Source organism: Coregonus clupeaformis, chromosome 35 (assembly GCF_020615455.1).
Source record: "Coregonus clupeaformis isolate EN_2021a chromosome 35, ASM2061545v1, whole genome shotgun sequence".
In the NCBI taxonomy this organism is placed as follows: domain Eukaryota; kingdom Metazoa; phylum Chordata; class Actinopteri; order Salmoniformes; family Salmonidae; genus Coregonus; species Coregonus clupeaformis.
In genome coordinates, this window is record NC_059226.1 from 7,429,303 (window position 1) to 7,450,155 (window position 20,853).

Genomic DNA, 20,853 nt, shown 5'->3' on the forward strand with positions numbered 1-20,853 from the left:
AACAGCGATTACTCACCTTGAACTGGACAAATAATTGTTCTTTAATGAGTCGGACGAGAGGGATTTGCTCCAGACACCCGACAGGGCCCTCATCCCCGTTATTCACAGTAGAAAGAAAAAGAGATATCGCGGAAGGAGATCGGCGTGCTTGGTAAGGAGCCGGCGACGAGTGGCTAAACTGCCTTTGCCATCGATACTATTGGCCAACTTACAATCGCTTGATAATAAAGTGGACGAACTACAGGCACAAATGTCCTACCAACGGGACATTAAAAACTGTAATATCTTATGTTTCACCGAGTCGTGGCTGAACGAAGACATGAATAACATACAGCTGGTGGGTTATACACTGTATCGGCAGGATAGAACAGCAGCCTCTGGTAAGACAAGGGGTGGCGGTCTATGTATATTTGTAAACAACAGCTGGTGCACGATATCTAAGGAAGTCTCAAGGTTTTGCTCGCCTGAGGTAAAGTATCTCATGATAAGCTGTAGACCACACTATCTACCAAGAGAGTTTTAATCTATATTCTTAGTAGCTGTCTATTTACCGCCACAAACCGATGCTGGCACTAAGACCGCACTCGATGAACTGTATACGGCCATAAGCAAACAGGAAAACAGTCATCCAGTGACCATGCTCCTAGTGGCCGGGGACTTTAATGCAAGGAAACTTAAATCCGTTATACCAAATTTCTACCAGCATGTTAAATGTGCAACCAGAGGGAAAATAACTGTAGACCACCTTTACTCCAAACACAGAGACGCGTACAAAGCTCTCCCTCGCCCTCCATTTGGCAAATCTGACCATAATTATATCCTCCTGATTCCTGCTTACAAGCAAAAACTAAAGCAGGAAGCACCAGTGACTGTCAATAAAAAAGTGGTCAGATGAAGCAGATGCTAAGCTACAGACTGTTTTGCTAGCACAGACTGGAATATGTTCTGGGGTTCTTCCTATGGCATTGAGGAGAACACCACATCAGTCACTGGCTTCATCAATAAGTGCATCGATGATGTCGTCCCCACAGTGACTGTACGTCCATACCCCAACCAGAAGCCATGGATTACAGGCAATATCCGCACCGAGCTAAAGGGTAGAGCTTCCGCTTTCAAGGAGCGGGACTCTAACCCGGAAGCTTATAAGAAATCCCGCTATTCCCTCCGACAAACCATTAAACAGGCAAAGCGTCAATACAGGATTAAGATCGAATCGTACTACACCGGCTCCGACGCTCTTCGGATGTGGCAGGGCTTGCAAACTATTACAGACTACAAAGGGAAGCACAGCCACGAGCTGCCCAGTGACATGAGCCTACCAGACAAGCTAAATTACTTCCATGCTCGCTTCGAGGCAAGTAACACTGAAACATGCATGAGAGCATCAGCTGTTCCGGACGACTGTGTGATCACGCTCTCCGTAGCCGATGTGAGTAAGACCTTTAAACAGGTCAACATTCACAAGGCCACAGGGCCAGACGGATTACCAGGATGTGTACTCCTAGCATGCGCTGACCAACTGGCAAGTGTCTTCACTGACATTTTCAACCTCTCCCTGTCTGAGTCTGTAATACCAACATGTTTCAAGCAGACCACCATAGTCCCTGTGCCCAAGAACACTAAGGTAACCTGCCTAAATGACTACTGACCCGTAGCACTGACGTCTGTAGCCATGAAGTACTTTGTAAGGCTGGTCATGGCTCACATCAACACCATTACCCCAGAAACCCTAGACCCACTCCAATTTACATACCGCCCCAACAGATCCACAGATGATGCAATCTCTATTGCGCTCCACACTGCCCTTTCACACCTGAACAAAAGGAACACCTATGTGAGAATGCTATTCATTGACTACAGCTCAGCGTTCAACACCATAGTGCCCTCAATGCTCATCACTAAGCTAAAGACCCTGGGACTAAACACCTCCCTCTGCAACTGGATCCTGGACTTCCTGACGGGCTGCCCACAGGTGGTAAGGGTAGGTAACAACACATCTGCCACACTGATCCTGAACACGGGGGCCCCTCAGGGGTGCGTGCTCAGTCCCCTCCTGTGCTCCCTGTTCACTCATGACTGCATGGCCAGGCACGACTCCAACACCATCATTAAGTTTGCCGATAACACAAAAGTGGTAGGCCTGATCACCGACAACGACGAGACAGCCTATAGTGAAGAGGTCAGAGACCTGGCCATGTGGTCCCAGGACAACAACCTGTCCCTCAACGTGATCAAGGCAAAGGAGATGATTGTGGACTACAGGAAAAAGAAGAGGACCGAGCACGCCCCCATTCTCATCGATGGGGCTGTAGTGGAGCAGGTTGAGAGCTTCAAGTTCCTTGGTGTCCACATCACCAACAAACTAAGATGGTCCAAGCACACCAAGACAGTCGTGAAGAAGGCACGACAAAACCTATTCCCCCTAAGGAGACTGAAAATATTTGGCATGGGTCCTCAGATCCTCAAAAGGTTCTACAGCTGCACCATCGAGAGCATCCTGACTGGATGCATCACTGCCTGGTATGGCAACTGCTCGGCCTCCGACCGCAAGGCACTACAGAGGGTAGTGCGTACGGCCCAGTACATCACTGGGGCTAAGCTTCCTGCCATCCAGGACCTCTATACCAGGCGGTGTCAGAGGAAGGCCCTAAAAAGACTCCAGCCACCCTAGTCATAGACTGTTCTCTCTGCTACCGCACGGAAAGCGGTACCGGAGCGCCAAGTCTAGGTCAAAGAGACTTCTAAACAGCTTCTACCCCCAAGCCATAAGACTCCTGAACATCTAATCATGGCTACCCAGACTATTTGCATTGCCCCCCCCCCCCCACCTTTCACGCTGCTGCTACTCTCTGTTTATTATCTATGCATAGTCACTTTAATAACTCTACCTACATGTACATATTACCTCAATTACCTCGACTAACCGGTGCCCCCGCACATTGACAAGGTACCGGTACCCCCTGTATATAGCCTCGCTATTGTTATTTTTACTGCTGCTCTTTAATTATTTGTAACTTTTATTTCGTATTATTTTATATAGTATTTTTGTGTGATTTTTTTGGGTATTCTTTCTTAAAACTGCATTGCTGGTTAAGGGCTTGTAAGTAAGTATTTCACTGTAAGGTCTACACCTGTTGTATTTGGCGCATGTGACAAATAACATTTGAGTTGACCTCAGACTGGGGCGAAGGTTCACCTTCCAATAGGACAACGACCCTAAGCACACAGCCAAGACAATGCAGAAGTGGCTTCGGGACAAGTCTCTGAATGTCCTTGAGTGACCCAGCCAGAGCCCTGACTTGAACCCGATCGAACATCTCTGGAGAGACCTGAAAATAGCTGTGCAGTGACGCACGCTCCCCATCCAACCTGACAGAGCTTGAGAGGATCTGCAGAGAAGAATGGGAGAAACTCCCCAAATACAGGTGTGGCAAACCTTGTAGCATCATAACCAAGAAGACTCGAGGCTGTAATCACTGCCAAAGGTGTTTCAACAAAGTACTGAGTAAAGGGTCTGAATACTTTTGTAAATGTGATATTTCAGCTTTTTATTTTTTATACATTTGCAAAAATGTATAAAAACCTGTTTTTGCTTTGTCATTATGGGGTATTGTGTGTAGATTGATGAGGGGGGGGAACAATTTCATCCATTTCAGAATAAGGCTGTAACGTAACAAAATGTGGAAAATGTCAAGTCTGAATACTTTCCGAATGCACTGTATGTGTGTGTGCCCACCAGTGACACTAATGGGCAGGCATCATTAGCTATTCTCTACCCTACCACACGCAAACGACAGACTCCATCCAAAATGTCTTGGGCAAAACCAATGAAAACAAAAGCAAGCCTCTACACGATTCATTAAACTGAGCCTCGATAACAACTCCTTCACCCCAGCACAGAGTTTAAAAAGAAAGGCAAATATCAATATACAAAAGAAGAAACACAGAAACAACAGCCAGCTCATAAAGATAAGAGATGACAAGCTATTATGGTGGGGTCATTTTAAATAGGCCTAAAAGCTGACACGGCAACAATTTAAATAGATCTTAAAGCCATGAAATGACTGCCTGGTTACCAATGAGCCACAGTCAATCAACCATCCCATGTAAAGATAGATAGTCAACTTCCTTTGAACTTCATGTGGCTCAAATTAATGTCTCAGCCCATCAAAGGAAATTGGAGAGTTCTATCGAAGTATCTGGATTAATCTACTATAGGCCTATGAGTCACATTTCAATTAGCTTCCACAGTAACTGTGCATAACTCAAGTGGGAAAAGTGTCACCCTCGAAACATGCATCTGCATCTTAATTAACCTTTTATGGACTAGTGTAATGTTAGATAAGACCCTCAGATAGTGTCCTTGTGTTGTCCTTTTCGATATCGGAAGAGAGGAGTCAGAAATTATTTTGAGGGAGTGAGACTGTTGAAACAGCATCATTTATTGGCGATATAGCTTTCACCAGTGCTTGACTTGTGCAGGAGCTCACTGGAGCTGAGTACCGGCACCTCAAAAGTTCTACTGCTTGAGCTCCTGTTCCTCTTATAGAATATTAGCTCAAAGTATTGTGGCGCTCCTGCACCTAAATATAAACAGTACCGGCACCCAAAATGAGTACCAGCACCTATTTCAGTCCAAGTCCTGGCTTTCACAGCTTGGTCTATGTTTTCATTAGCTAACTGACAAAGAGTTCAGTTAAGAATACATCTGTTAGTGTTTGTGAAGTTTGTTCCATGGGGATGGAGATGAGGCTGGCATGAGTGATGGGCATGAGACAGAGAAAACACAGGGGTCAGAGATACTGGAAGAATGAAAGTGGAAGAGAGAGAGATGGAGAGAAAGAGAGAATCTAAAAAAGGGCAGGCAAAATGATGACAGACCTGGAGAGAGAAATGACAGCAAGAACAAGAGAGCAGGAGGAAGAGAAAGAGAATAACAGAAGGAAAAGAGAGAGAATGAAAAAAAGATCATTAAAGACAGCAGTAGGATGAGAGAGAGAGAGAGAGACATTATAAAAAAGTATAAATAAAGGAGAGAGTGGGAGAACCAGGTCAGTAGCAGCAGTAGCACCGTGTGAGTGTGACAGTATACGTCGATATGACCAGACTAGGATAGGCTGCTAGTACATTTGAATTTATTAGGATGCCCATTAGCTGCTTCCAAGACAGAAGCTAACTTCTTCGGGTCCAAACAGGATTAAAACAATTACATCACAACAAACCGTAACAACAGCCTACATAAATAAAGCAATACATCATACAAGATATTATTACAATATTATTACAAATGTCATATATAAAATTGACAACACTACAATACAACAATATTACAATATGTAGGCCAGGGACTACATATTGCACAAATAGCTCCACTAACTCAGCACAATTTTGCTAGCTAGCTACAGTGACGTGCGGTGAGGTCAGTGGCTGGGTAAGCACTGGTTATTATCAAAGCCAGATTTACTCACAAATAAACCTTGATGAAGCCCAAGTTCACCATACAACTGATATCTCCAACATCCAGAGTGACATACGCTATTAACCGAAATTAACAAACAATTTTCACCAAATGTAAATACCAATGTAGCCAAGATACATAAGCGATAGCCTCCGATGGCGGCATATTTCATATCATCCGACAAAATGACACACTGCTAAGCTCAGCCATAGAACGATGAAACATCCACAGTTACAACTGAAAGGTGGCACTAAAAGACCAGAATAATTCGCAATACAAACTCCATAGCCTTTAAAAATGGATTTACAGGGGGCCTCCCTAGTGGCGCAGCGGTCTAAGGCACTGCATCGCAGTGCTAGAGGCGTCACTACAGACCCGGGTTCGATCCCAGGCTGTGTCGCAGCTGGCCGCGACCGGGAGACCAATGAGATGGCACACAAGAAATTCCAGAATTTGGTGTTTTGTTGATGGTGGTGGAAAACGCTGTCTCAGGTGCCGCTCCAGAATCTCCCATAATTCAATTGGGTTGAGATCTGGTGAGATCTGGTGACAAAGGCACGGAGAGCTCATCTTCTAGCAATGGTAGCCCAAATAATGGGGCAACTGGGCATTTTTATACATGACCCTAAGCATGATGGGATGTTAATTGCTTAACTCAGGAACCACACCTGTGTGGAAGCACCTGCTTTCAATATACTCTGTATCCCTCATTTCAAGTTTCAAATGTCACATGCACAAGTATGATCAACCAGACAAAAACACAGATAATGCATTTTAGAAAACCAGGTACTAAGAAAAGTGTTTTTCAATTTTGTTTTGGTGAAGACATTCTTGAGTTTACTAGCAATTATAAATATTTGGGTCTCTTTATTGATTAACATTATCTTTCTATACAGAACATCTGCCCTGGCCGACTCAGCAAGTAGAGCTCGGGGGAGTTATAGGAAAAACAAAAACACTCCAAGATATTGGTTATGCTACATATTCCATTGTGCATTTCCGTTTGCAGAATATTTAGATAAAGCCTGAAATAAAAGAAAAAGGACTACCTATTATTAAATTATAAAAATATTTAGCTTCTATGTGATAAATGGCGCGTGTGTATATAGGGTGTGTATATAGGGTGTGTATATAGGGTGTGTAGAGGCTTGTCTCCCACATGAACCTTCTCTTGGTGCCAGACTGGGTTCTAATGCCTTCTGTTTCTTTTTTCTGTATTTATTTATCCGTATATGTTATGTATGTATGTATGTATGTATGTATGTATGTATGTATGTATGTATGTATGTATGTACAGTTGAATTCGGAAGTTTACATACACCTTAGCCAAATACATTTAAACTCAGTTTTTCACAATTCCTGACATTTATTCCTAGTAAAAATTCCCTGTCTTAAGTCAGTTAGGATCACCACTTTATTTTAAGAATGTGAAATGTCAGAATAATAGTAGAGAGAATGATTTATTTCAGCTTTTATTTCTTTCATCACATTCCCAGTGGGTCAGAAGTTTACATACACTCAATTAGTATTTGGTAGCATTGACTTTAAATTGTTGAACTTGGGTCAAACATTTCGGGTAGCCTTCCACAAGCTTCCCACAATAAGTTGGGTGAATTTTGGCCTATTCTTCCTGACAGAGCTGGTGTAATTGAGTCAGGTTTGTAGGCCTCCTTGCTCGCACACGCTTTTTCAGTTCTGCCCACAAATGTTCTATAGGATTGATGTCAGGGCTTTGTGATGCCCACTCCAATACCTTGACTTTGTTGTCCTTGAGCCATTTTGCCACAACTTTGGAAGTATGCTTGGGGTCATTGTCCATTTGGAAGACCCATTTGCGACCAAGCTTTAACTTCCTGACTGATGTCTTGAGATGTTGCTTCAATATATCCACATAATTTTCCTTCCTCATGATGCCATCTATTTGGTGAAGTGCACCAGTCCCTCCTGCAGCAAAGCACCCCCACAGCATGATGCTGCCACCCCCGTGCTTCACGGTTGGGATGGTGTTCTTCGGCTTGCAATCATCACCCTTTTTCCTCCAAACATAACGATGGTCATTATGGCCAAACAGTTCTATTTTTGTTTCATCAGACCAGAGGACATTTCTCCAAAAAGTACGATCTTTGTCCCCATGTGCAGTTGCAAACCGTAGTCTGGCTTTTTAATGGTTGTTTTGGAGCAGTGGCTTCTTCCTTGCTGAGCGGCCTTTCAGGTTATGTCGATATAGGACTCGTTTTACTGTGGATATAGATACTTTTGTACCGGTTTCCTCCAGCATCTTCACAAGGTCCTTTGCTGTTGTTCTGGGATTGATTTGCACTTTTGCACCAAAGTACATTCATCTCTAGGAGACAGAACGCGTCACCTTCCTGAGCGGTATGACGGCTGCGTGGTCACATGGTGTTTATACTTGCGTACTATTGTTTGTATAGATGAACGTGGTACATTCAGGCATTTGGAAATTGCTCTCAAGGATGAACCAGACTTGTGGAGGTCTACAATTTTTATTCTGAGGTCTTGGCAGATTTCTTTAGATTTTCCCATGATGTCAAGCAAAGAGGCACTGAAGGTAGGCCTTGAAATACATCCACAGGTACACCTCTAGTTGACTCAAATGATGTCAATTAGCCTATCAGAAGCTTCTAAAGCCATGACATAATTTTCTGGAATTTTCCAAGCTGTTTAAAGGCACAGTCAACTTAGTGTATGTAAACTTCTGACCCACTGGAATTGTGATACAGTGAATTATAAGTGAAATAATCTGTCTGTAAACAATTGTTGGAAAAATTATTTACATTTTAGTCATTTAGCAGACGCTCTTATCCAGAGCGACTTACAATTAGTGAGTGCATACATTTTTTCATACTGGTCCCCCGTGGGAATCGAACCCACAACCCTGGCGTTGCAAGCGCCATGCTCTACCAACTGAGCTACAGAGGAGGCCATATATATATATATATATATATATATACTACCAGTCAAAAGTTTGGACACACCTACTCATTCAAGGGTTTTTATTTATCTGTACACTTTTCTTACGTTGTAGAATAATAGTGAAGACATCAAAACTATGAAATAACACATATGGAATCATGTAGTAACCAAAAAAGGTGTTAAACAAATTTCAATTAACAGGTGTGCCTTCTTAAAAGTTAATTTGTGGAATTTCTTTCATCCTTAATGCGTTTGAGCCAATCAGTTGTGTTGAGAAAAGGTAGGGGTGTATACAGAAGATAGCCCTATTTGGTAAAAGACCAAGTCCATATTATGGCAAGAACAGCTCAAATAAGCAAAGAGAAACGACAGTCCATCATTACTTTAAGATATGAAGGTCAGTCAATACGGAACATTTCAAGAACTTTTAAAGTTTCTTCAAGTGCAGTCGCAAAAACCATCAAGCGCTATGATAAAACTTGCTCTCATGAGGACCGCCACAGGAATGGAAGACCCAGAGTTAACTCTACTGCAGAGGATAAGTTCATTAGAGTTACCAGCCTCAGAAATTGCAGGCCAAATAAATGCTTCACAGAGTTCAAGTAACATACACGTCTCAACATCAACTGTTCAGAGGGACTGTGTGAATCAGCCCTTCATGGTCGAATTGCTGCAAAGAAACCACTACTAAAGGACACCAATAAGAAGAAGAGACCTGCTTGGGCCAAGAAACACGAGCAATGGACATTAGACCGATGGAAATGTGTCCTTTGGTCTGGAGTCCAAATTGGATTTTTGGTTACTACATGATCCCATATGTGTTATTGCATAGTTTTGATGTCTTCACTATTATTCTACAATATATAAAATTAGTACAAATTAAGAAAAACCCTTGAAATGAGTAGGTGTGTCCAAACTTTTGACTGGTACTGTATGTATGTATGTATATTTATTTTACTGCTCTAGGGATATAATTATTGTTTGGATAACCTTATTATTTACTATTATGTATTGATTAAATTTTTTCACTCTTTTTGCGAAGCGCACGGCAGACAACACCGGAAGAAGAATTATCACAGAATTATTGTAATGTTTGTTTATGTGTCAATTAATACCATAAGTGATGTGTTGCCAACTGTCGCTTTGACATGAAAATAAAATGTAATTCATTCATTCAGTACAGTGAAATGGCGTTTTTGGAAACTTTAATCCCAACAATGCAGTAATCAATAACAATGTAATACAAAAAATAACAAGGTAGAAAAAATAAAATAAGAGAAATAAAAATAAGAACACGATAAAGTAAGCAAGCATACTATATACAGGGTCAGTTCCAGTACCATATTTACAATGTGCAGGAATACTGGATCGATAGAGGTACAGTGCCTTGCAAAAGTATTCATCCTCCTTGGCATTTTTCCTATTTTGTTGCATTACAACATGTAATTTAAATGGATTTTTATTTGGATTTCATGTAATGGACATCCACGAAATTGTCCAAATTGGTGAAGTGAAATTAAAAAAATAACTTGTTTCAAAAAATTCTAAAAAAGTGGTGCGTGCATATGTATTCACCCCCTTTGCTATGAAGCCCCTAAATAAGACCTGGTGCAACCAATTACCTTCAGAAGTCACATAATTAGTTAAATAAAGTCCACCTGTGTGCAATCTAAGTGTCACATAATCTGTCACATGACCTCAGTATATATACACCTGTTCTGAAAGGCCCCAGAGTCTGCAACACCACTAAGCAAGCGGCACCATGAAGACCAAGGAGCTCTCCAAACAGGTCAGGAAGCAGAGAGAACAGTCTATGGCTTGGGTGGTTGGAGTCTTTAACGATTTTCCTTGCCTTCCTTTCACGCAACCTGATATAGAGGTCCTGGATGGCAGGGAGCTCGGCACCAGTGATGTATTGGGCTGCCTGCACCACCCTCTGTAGCGCCACACTCAAGTGTTTCCTTTATTTTGGCAGTTACTTGTATATAATAAAAAAGGTTCTGGGCCTCCCGAGTGGCGCAGCGGTCTAAGGCACTGCATCGCAGTGCTAGAGGTGTCCCTACAGACCCGGGTTCGATCCCAGGCTGTGTCGCAGCTGGCCGCGACCGGGAGATCCATGAGGCGGCGCACAATTGTCCGGGTTAGGGGAGGGTTTGGCCGGCCGGGATGTCCTTGTCCCATCACGCTCTAGCGACTCCTTGTGGCGGGCCGGGTGCATCCACGCTGACTTCGGTTGCCAGTTGACGGTGTTTCCTCCGACACATTGGTACGGCTGGCTTCCAGGTTAAGCGAGCAGTGTGTCAAGAAGCAGTGCGGTTTGGCAGGGTCGTGTTTCGGAGGACGCATGGCTCTCGACCTTCGCCTCTCCGGAGTCCGTACAGGAGTTGCAGCGATGGAACAAGACTAACTACCAATTGGATATAACGAAAAAGGGGTAAATAAAATACAATAATAATTTAAAAAGATTAATGAAATGTCCATATCAAAATGACTGAAAAATGCAGTTCAAACATCAAAAAGTGTCTCATGAAATTGTAGCTTGATAAATCAAATGGGATGTTGTCTATTCTCATGATTAAACCAGCCTAACCCGCAAATTGCAAAGGAAAATGCATTTAGGCCTACCTTTACTTGTAACTTAAGTCCATTCGTCTGGTGAACCTCTCGGTGACAGTGCTGTAGAAGTCACAGCAGAACCCCATGTCCATCATTTTATTCTGCAGGCATAAGGGACTGGAGACGCATCCCCAAGGCCTCCTTCGGTTCCATTTTCATACTGACACAAAAAGTCACACACAAACAGTAGCTGGTAGCACAGTTCTTCTCCCACGCAGCTCCAACCATTAGGGCATCCAGCCGGTCAGAGCAGAATCCTCCCGGGTGAGTTCCCATGCAGCCGCGCATGTAGAATGGTTGTAGTGTAGTACGTTGCATCCATCTTGTAGAAGCCAAGGCTCTGGCCCGCATTGAGTGGCGGGAGAAGCTCCATTCCCAATACGTCTACAAAGCAAAAGTAAATGTCCAAGAGGTGTAAAAGCCAGCTAAAAGGTATTAATTGGTATTGACGTTTCAGACAAGTGGACAGCACAGGAGGTTGGTGGCACCTTTATTGAGGAGAACAGGCTTGTGTTAATGTATGGAGCGGAATAGTATCAAATACATCAAACACATGGCTTCCAGGTGTTTGATGCCATTCCATTTGCACCGTTCCGGCCATTATTATGAGCCGTTCTCCCCTCAGCAGCCTCCTGTGGTGGACAGTCCAGTTCTCTTCGCCTGCCCAACAGCTAGCAGTGAAGGAGATGGTGGTTGCCTTGCCTGTCATGAATAAAGTCACATATTGTATGCTGTCTTTGCCTCATCTTAACTTTCATTATAGATGACTTCCCCTCTTCGAACCCTCCAAAATGGCACGTTACATTATTCCAACTTAGAAAATTGTTTGAGGTTCAGTATAGTAGTGTCCATTTGTCAGGTTGTTTTTGCTAGCTAGCTTTGTTCAGTTCAAAGGATGTGAGAGCCAAATTATGTAGACACACACAAATGTGCACAGCTTACTCCAGGCAATACCCACACAACATGTTTAGGCAATACGCATGCGCAAAATATGAAAACCGGTTCAATGCAACAAATGAAGCTACTTCAAGCTGTTAATGACCCTGTCCAATAACAGCGACTGGAGTCAGGAAAGGCTGCAATCTTTAAGGATTTGAATGGATGGAAAGAAAGGCATGAATACCCTGGCGCCTCTCCTGAGGTTGATGTACTTTTAGAAAATGTAGATATTTTGAGCATAAAAAACACCAGAATCATTGAGAAAAAACATTAGATAACAAAAAATAATGATACATTTTTGTTTAGTTTTTTTGGCTTTTCATTAGATTATCACAGGGTAAGCATTTCCTACCCTGCCTGCATGTCACTGGCTAGCTAGCGCTCATCATCCAGTAGCAGAACAGCAGACCCACAGGGGGCAAAGCAGAGCACGGAGCCTGGCCAGACAGACAGTCAGGGGGCTGGGCCACTGGGCGCTGGCTGGATGATGACGTGGGCTGAGGAGATATAATGTATATATGCATACACACACATACGACACGACACGACACGCACGTAGGCTTAGATTGACCTACACACACATTGACAAAAATGATGGCACGACAAAACCTATTCCCCCTAAGGAGACTGAAAATATTTGGCATGGGTCCACAGATCTTCAAAAGGTTCTACAGCTGCACCATCGAGAGCATCCTGACTGGTTGAATCACTGCCTGGTATGGCAACTGCTCGGCCTCCGACCGCAAGGCACTACAGAGGGTAGTGCGTACAGCCCAGTACATCACTGGGGCCAAGCTTCTTGCCATCCAGGACCTCTATACTAGACGGTGTCAAAGACTCCAGCCATCCTAGTCATAGACTGCTCTCTCTGCTACCGCACGGCAAATGGTACTGGAGCGCCAAGTCTAGGTCCAAAAGGCTTCTAAACAGCTTCAACCCCCAAGCCATGAGACTCCTGAACATCTAATCAAATGGCTACCCAGACTATTTGCATTGCCCCCCCCCCACTCTCTGTTTTTTATCTATGCAGTCACTTTAATAACTCTACCTACATGTACATATTACCTCAATTACCTCGACTAACCGGTGCCCCCACACATTGACTTGGTACCGTTACCCCCTGTATATAGCATCGCTATTGTTATTTTTACTGCTGCTCTTTAATTGTTACTTTTATTTTTTATTATTTAATATTGTATTCTTTCTTAAAACTGCATTGTTGGTTAAGGGCTTGTAAGTAAGCATTTCACTGTAAGGTCTACACCTGTTGTATTCAGCGCATGTGACAAATAAAATTGGATTTGAAACACTCACTTACATGCATGCACTTTCTCTAGGCTTTTCTTCTCAATCCTGCTTAAAAACGTAGACATGTAATGTGCCACATCCTTCACAACACAGGGCAGACTCCTGGATGCCAGGAGGCAAAGGGGTGTAGAACTTTCTGCTAACGTCCCAGCTGGTGTGAATGACTGGCAGGAAATAGGTGTGACCAGTTGGATAGAGGTGTAAACATCCCTGCCATGCTACCTCCCTCCGTTTATTAGCATTGGATGAATGAAAGGGCCAATGCAGAGAGCTGGTCTCTGAATTGATTCACTGCCAAATGAGGACCCAGCAGTGTCCTTTGAATAGCACTCTTTTTACACACACAAGATGCTATGAAGCAGTGAAAGAGACATGCTAATATTAGATCCATTTGGGGTCTGTCTTGTAGTGTTGTGTTGCGTCATCTGATGTGCATTAGGGAACGTATACCATAGTTACCTCACAAGGTGCAAAAAATTGAGTAAACACTGAATAAATCAAACTGTACACTTCAGGGGAAATGAAAGTTGAATTGTAAGATATTCCTGACTATGAGTATCACCTGTCCTGGCTATGCCTATAGAGACATTAAGACCAGATTTTTTTCCCAGCATCTGTGATGGCGATTGATTGGCAAAGTGAGCTACCGTACTAACCTCAGTCTAGCCATACACAGCCATTTGTATGCAGACCGACAGAGAGAAAGCCTCCAACTCAGATGGCCCCGGGGCTCACAACAAAAAATTTTACAAATTTAAAAAACAAACATTTTAGTCATTTAGCAGATGCTCTTATCCAGAGTGACTTACAGGAGCAATTAGGGTTAAGTGCCTTGCTCAAAGGCACATCAGATATTTCACCTAGTCGGCTCAGGGATTCGAACCAGCGACTTTTCAGTTACTGGCCCAACACAACACTCCCACACAGCTATATCTCGGTTAGCACTGATTTCATGCTAACGCTGGGATTTTGTACTTACACTTACAATGATTTAAAAGGCTGTTTTGGTCATGGTACTGAGTGGCTAAGGAAGAGGTGACAAACATTTAGCTCGACCATATCAAGTGATGCATCTGCTATGATGTGTTCCATAGGTAGCTTCATTTGGATGGTTTTAAAACTACCTGTTAAGTGGTTGATTTATTTATTTGCCAGTTAAGGTCATTATGACTAAATAGGAACCTAAGTCAGATATCAAATGAAATGTCCAAATGAACATAGATGTTACTGTGGGTCAAAATAGCTACTCTTTCCCTCTCTGCCAACATTTTCCGAGTTGATTTAGAGTAGACTAGTCAACAGGAACCAGCTGTCATCTTGTTTATGGGGCCGACCATAAAAACTGGATTCACTATTTTGGTATGGTCTTTTAGCAAAAACTATAGCCTCCATAGTGAGAGGCCTCTATCAGGTCACTGAAAGTCATTTAGGAAAGATTGTTAAAGGTTCAACAATACTGATGACAATGACAGATGTTACATTTATTACAACATATTGTCACAACCACTAAACGATGGTAACATTTTGAATGGCTGTTAAAACAACCAATACAAGCGTGTCAATTATATTAATATGGTATAAGTAATGAAAAATGATTGTCAACAAAAACATGTCAGAACCAAAACAATTTCATAACGGATTCCACTTTGCAACTTCTACTTCCATCGTCCGCACGCACCAAAAGCAATGTTTGGATTCGGTGGTGCAGAATACGACACTGCCAACTTTGTGTAATCTAAACCAGCGCATGTAGTGCCACTGCGGACATTTTACATCAATCATACTCGCATCACAAACTATACCTGCAGGTTATACACTAAGCACAGTCGGTCAGATTCTTATAGTGTAATTGTTGTCAAATAGTTATAATCTAGTCTCAGGCCCCATTATGAACTTTCGGACAAGATGCAGTCCGGTTTAAACATGTACAGTTGCGCGATAACAATAAACATTACCTTTGGATAGAGAAAATTCAATCGTCGCCTCTAGTCCTTTGCCGATCACAACTTTATGTGGCAAATCCTTCTCATTCCGTTTAGAGGGTTAAGGTTTGCGTCTACGCGTTGACTTCAATGCTCAAGAAGTAACGGAGGATGTCTATCCGATACTGAGCGCACGGCTTGAGTTGATGTTATTGCGCAAAGACTGTATCCCGTCTGAGGCAGACTGACAGTCAAGAGAACCAATCAATGTAACATTACAGCATAGCAACATTGTGCCCATTGGCTACAGATGGTAATGGTTGACCAATCGTTGCGCGGAGAGCGTCAGTGCCTACTGTACGTTTCGCAGACTTGTGGGGAACCACAACAGTTGCGGTCATAAACAGAAACTCTTTGCACACTTTGTGTCTCAGTAAGCCTACCAATTAAATTGACCGGACAACATGGACAAATTGCAAGATTGTCCATCATGACATAATTACAATCATGGTAGGAAAACAAATAGGCTACATACATGAACGGTAGACAGTTCAACAGCAAACGTACTAGCATAACGATATATTTATTTAAGCATTGTAATACAAGTTGGAGGCGTGCATGACCATGCATACCAGGCCTGAAGTACAAAAGAAAGGATAGAAAAAGATACACATACCAAGCATTTGAAATAAAAGCATTATTCATCCTTCTGCAAGGAAAATAACTACCTTTTGTTAGGGGCCCGGTGGGTGCCCATGTAGAGAATTTTCTCATGACACCACACTCGAGAACTTGGTTAATAGCGACATCTAGTGCTGTGATCTGAGAATTCTGTGGCTGCTTCAAATCAAATTGTATTTGTCACATGCGCCAAATACAACCTTACCGTGAAATGCTTACTTAACTCTATTTTCTTAACTGCATTGTTGGTTAAGCAAATATTTACAAAATAAACTAAAGTAAAAATAATAATTTAAAAAACTATAAAATAACAATAATAGGGTTACCGGTACCGAGTCAATGTGCTGGGGTACAAGTTAGTCGAGGTAATTTGTACATGTAGGTAGGCTTCACATAATAAACGTTGCATGCCATTTTATTTATTGTACTAACTGTAATGATGTGGGATCTCACCTTTATATGGTCTGAATAATGATCATAGCTCAAAATAAGCCTCTATACAGGCTGCATTGAGTGTGCACAATAACAGTGAATAAAGCCAACAGACAAGGATCCTCCATAAAATGCCATTTATTCTCTCCTTAAAGGCCCAGTGCAGTCAAAAACGTGATTTTCCTGTGTTTTATATAGATTTCCACAATATTAGGTTGGAATAATACTGTGAAATTGTGAAAATTATGATAATGCCCTTTTAGTGTAAGAGCTGTTTGAAAGGACCATGAACAAAAGAGGTCAGAGAACAAGATCTTCATTGAATATATCCAAGTGGAGACGCAGTTCAATGCAGATCAACACCTTTTTATTTTGAGAGATTGCCATTCATAAATCAACTAACCCAGTCCAATTCCATTTAACTCAAAATAGTATTTTAGGGGATGAAACGACACTAGGCAAGAGAACACAGTCCAACTGACTCAGTCATTTTTACACTAACCTTGCAAATAAGTGTGAGAGCCACATTGCGGTGCTATTGTGGGAGTGGGGGTTACTGTGGTGGAAGAGGGCTGACAGTGTTGGCACGCAGGATGCCTCTGAGGACCTTGTAGTTGGCCAGGGGCTGGTTCTCTTTAGGTGGGTAGCATGGACCACGGTCTGTGACATAGGAGTAGGGGAAACGTAGGACCCACAGGCCATCGGGGGGCAGCACCAGCTCTGTCTGCTCGGGGTGGAACACTGGACAGGGAGTTGGGCCCGGTTGGACCTAAGAACAAAAAGAAGAAGAGGGGCAGCGTTTTACAGTCAACATCAATCAAGCATTACATATTTCTCATTAATCAACAAAGGGACTATTTGCCAACACAAAATTCATCTCCACACAGCATATTGCTACACTAAGAACACACTATGAGTTCAGTTGTAATTGCATTGAGAATTAAGCATAATAGCTTATCTATCAAGATAGATAAGTAAATTCCTCTCATGTTTTCCTGGTGACACACACCAGTTGATAGGGAAATGTAGGCCAGGCAAGTGTACCTGTGGGTTGAGTGTTATCTCCAGGGGGGCATCAGGGACCACAATGTAGAGGCGCGCCAGCTGGGCGTAGTGGGTCTTCAGGCCACGCCCCTGGGCCGGAGAGGGGATGTACAGGGGCATGTCTGTGTTCAGGGCCCTGGTGGCCGGCTCTTTGGCCCCTCCAGGCCCCAGCACTTTCACCACTTTATCAGGTCCTGAGCTGAGGAAACGCCGGCCCCTACTGTCCTCATACTCAAAGCCCACAAAGGCCCGGGCCACATCATCCCGCCTGCGTCCCCGGCCAAGGCCCCCTGCACTCCCCCGCTTCCCCACCAGGGTTTTGTTGGGGGCTGGCCAGGAGGTGGGTCCCCAATCCAAGGGCTCAGTTAAGCCCACATCGTCTTCGGAGCGGGAGCGAATCACCACGTCCCAGGGCAGGAGGAAGGAAGAGCCAGGTAGGAAGCCTGGCTGCTCCAGGCCAGTGTGGGTGTTGTAGGCCTTGGCAGGGCCCAGCTTGACCAGCGACCAGCTGGAGAACTTGGGCAGCAGGCCTTTGGGGCAGCCTGAGTGGAGCATGCCTGGAAGGTACTCCACAGTGGAGGCCTGGCGGTCCACCAGGCTGGGCCTCTTCTCCTGGCCTTCACCGCCCCCTCCGTCTCCATAGGGCCCTAAGCTGTCAGTGGACTGGCCCAGGCTGAGGGCCAGGCTGAGGCTGGTGCTCTCTCCAGGGGTGTGGGACACTAAGTGGGACGCTGGGATGCTCTCCTTCAGCCTCTCCCCCTCTGATGGCCCTGACCCAGGCTCTGACACTGACGGTGGGACTGGGACTGGGACTGGGGCAACCACCTCAGGTAGCCTGGGTGCTTCTTCACAGGCCGGGGCTGGGTCTGGGGTGCTCGGCTGGAAAACAGGAAAGTCGACCGTCTCCAGCTTCCCGCAGCATTTCTCCTCGAACATCTACAAGGCAACAGAGTGAGACAAATCGTAAACAAGACTGAAGTATAATTGAATATATATTTTTTCAGAGATCATGGGGTTATGCTGGTGTCCTCTGCAGAGATCTGTTAAAGTGGATACTAACTTGGTAGAAGTCGTAGTTGGCAGCTTGGATGTCAAAGGGGTCTTCACGAGGGGCTTGCTTCCGGCCACAGTTACACGAGCTAGTGGAACGCCCCCTGCTGTTGTGGTTAAGGATGGGCGGGTTGCGGTACATCTCTGGCTTCTCATCTGCAGATGACAATGGCCTTTTATCAATTGATTTGCTCACCTCCTGCATCCTCTCTCCTCGGTCCTCTCGCGTCCTTTTGAAAAACGTCAAAGTTAATCGAGGAGAGTGAACGTGGATGGAAATGTGCTTGCTTGAAATGAGACCGTCCTTCTCCACTTGCGAGTCATTAGGCAAATGACGTTTATGGGTTGGAACCCAAAAGAAATGCGTAATGTGATCATAAGTTAGTTGTGCAAGACATTTTATAGATAAAACAATAAGTAGCATATTGTTTTTAACCGTGTGCATGTTTTTCTCCTCTGACAAAGCAAAAGCTGACAATGGGGGTGTGGCAGATTTCAAAACTCTTCCGCGGTAAGATACACGAGTATCCTCGATGAAAGGTGGATATCGAGGAGGGGAGGACACTCTTCCATTTGCCTACTAACGAATTGACACACTCCTCGACCACTTAACAGTTTCCGGGTCACGGAGGAGGACCGTCTTTTTCCCAAACGAGAAAACCCCATAGAAGACAGTTTTTAGCCATAATAAACACCACAATTCAACATTGATATTCTGAGGTACACTGACCACCAACTCTGTAGATACCTGTTATACCTTTAATTTGTGTTATAAATAAGGAAAAATATTTTTTGAAATGATAGTAACAGTAGTATGTTCTGTACAGTGATTGAGGCTTTACCTGGCTGAGGCAGCAGGTGAAACTTGTGCACACAGTGTTGGTCCGTCAGACTGCGCTCTTCACATAACTGATGCCCATTACTCCAGAACTTGTAGCAGTCCTCATGCAACTGCAAGGCATAGCGCTGAAAAGCTACGCCACGTGCATGCTGGCTGTAGATCCGAAGTGCTTGTGTCAGTTGGTTTTTGTGCACGGTGGTGGTATAGTTATGGGGAAGGTTGGACTGGTAGGCGCTATGTGCCAGTGGCAGGGCTTTCTGGCAGCGGTTCTCAGAGAACTTGGCGTCTGCGTCCAGGAAACCCTCCAAAAACTTAAGCTGACTCTGCACTTTGACGGCCAGCTCGGCAGTTTCCCCCTCTGTGTTGGCTATCATGACCTGATGCAGCCTGTAGGCCACTTGTGCCCACTTGGAGTAGGTTGGCAGCTCAAAATGGGAAGGTTGCGGATTGCGACCAACGCTGTCATCAAAGCCTTTCTTGGTCAACACCAGTTCGACATGCTGCCAAAGGAACTCCTTCAGACTACAATCCACTAGTTGCCCCCCTGAGAGGCTGCTGCTTTCTACATTGAAGGATGGTTGTCTCGCAGAGTAACGCATTTGTTGGTAGCGCCTGGGTCCAGACACCGAGGTGTTGGTGTCATTTTCCCTCAGGGTGCAGTTGGAGCGCAGCTGCCCCAGCACAGCTGCCACTGGGTCCTCCTCTGGGCCAGGCACCACGTAAACAAACGCCTGGTTAGCAGGGACAGTGAACAAGCAATTACTGCTCTGGTTGGTGAGGACACGACTTTTCCGGAAAATGCGATATATCTGGTCTTCCAATGCATGCTGGAGGCGTCTTCTTGGCGAGTGTTTCTTGGGCTTGTCTGCATTTCCCCCAGAAGTATCTGAACCATTTCCACCATAGCTTCTCAGGGCTCCATTAATTTGGAATACAAATAGCAGGCGCGGGGGACAGGGGCGGCAGTTCACCTTCCATTCTTTGGATATGATGGAATCCATGATTGCAGCACGTAGTAATGGCAGAACTTTCTGGCGAAGTGCATCCAGAGCACAGAACAATCTGTCATAGGTGACATCAAAACAGCATGTAGGATGGACCAGTAGCAGGACATGGCACAACGAGAATAGATAAAGCAATGCTAAGCAATGCTGTTTATCTGCTCCTTTCCAGAATTCTTGCGCCTCCGAGTGTCCGATGCCCGTACTCAAAGACTCACACGCCCACAAAAGCTGTCGGTTGTCACAAACTGAAGTAAGCACTAGATACAATACACGGTTTTCTTGGCTGTAGTACGCCTGAATCAAGCTTCCACAGTTCTGATTGTCTGTCTCATCCAGTCCAAGGAGTGGATAGATGTGCTTGTCCGCGAGCGTGTTGATTAGAAACTCTTTCGGTGATCCGGGTAGCATTGCAGTCTTACCGAATATACCAAGTACACAGAGACCTTCATCTTTGTATAATGGATCCTCTAATACTTCTGATTCTAGGAGCGCTCCTACACTCACGGGCAACGCCATTTTTCCCGTGGGGGGAGATAAACAGCTGCGCACAAAACCACCTTCCGTGAACACAAGTAAAATGTTCCGTGTAGAAATGAGACATTTTCTGTGTCCCTTTTTACCGTT

The 20,853-nt window shown here is 44.2% G+C and overlaps 2 protein-coding genes across 2 annotated transcripts in view; both read right to left on the minus strand.

Annotated features, from left to right (window-relative positions):
* Positions 1-15,379, minus strand: part of LOC121550366 (protein yippee-like 1) — a 36,829-nt gene extending 21,450 nt beyond the window's left edge. The window contains exon 1 of the mRNA XM_041862593.2: positions 15,211-15,379. The gene's annotated coding sequence lies outside the window, so the exon portion shown is untranslated. The remainder of the gene's footprint in view (positions 1-15,210) is intronic.
* A 1,139-nt stretch (positions 15,380-16,518) lies between these two features.
* Positions 16,519-20,782, minus strand: LOC121551308 (protein SMG8-like). Its single transcript, XM_045210617.1, has 4 exons — positions 19,227-20,782; positions 18,395-18,540; positions 17,335-18,270; positions 16,519-17,059 (listed from the first exon to the last, which is right to left on the minus strand). The coding sequence occupies exons 1-4, from the start codon at positions 20,743-20,745 to the stop codon at positions 16,844-16,846; spliced, it is 2,817 nt and encodes a 938-aa protein (XP_045066552.1). The 5' UTR covers positions 20,746-20,782; the 3' UTR covers positions 16,519-16,843.
* Between the last annotated feature and the right edge of the window lie 71 nt (positions 20,783-20,853).

Excerpts from the sequence above, each read along its gene's own strand:
- LOC121551308 (XM_045210617.1), bottom strand. The coding sequence starts at position 20,745 with ATGGCGTTGCCCGTGAGTGTAGGAGCGCTCCTAGAATCAGAAGTATTA. Across the intron at positions 18,541-19,226 it reads TCACCTGCTGCCTCAGCCAG|ATGAGAAGCCAGAGATGTAC; the intron begins GTAAAGCCTCAA and ends TGTCATCTGCAG. Across the intron at positions 18,271-18,394 it reads CCAACTACGACTTCTACCAA|ATGTTCGAGGAGAAATGCTG; the intron begins GTTAGTATCCAC and ends GTTGCCTTGTAG.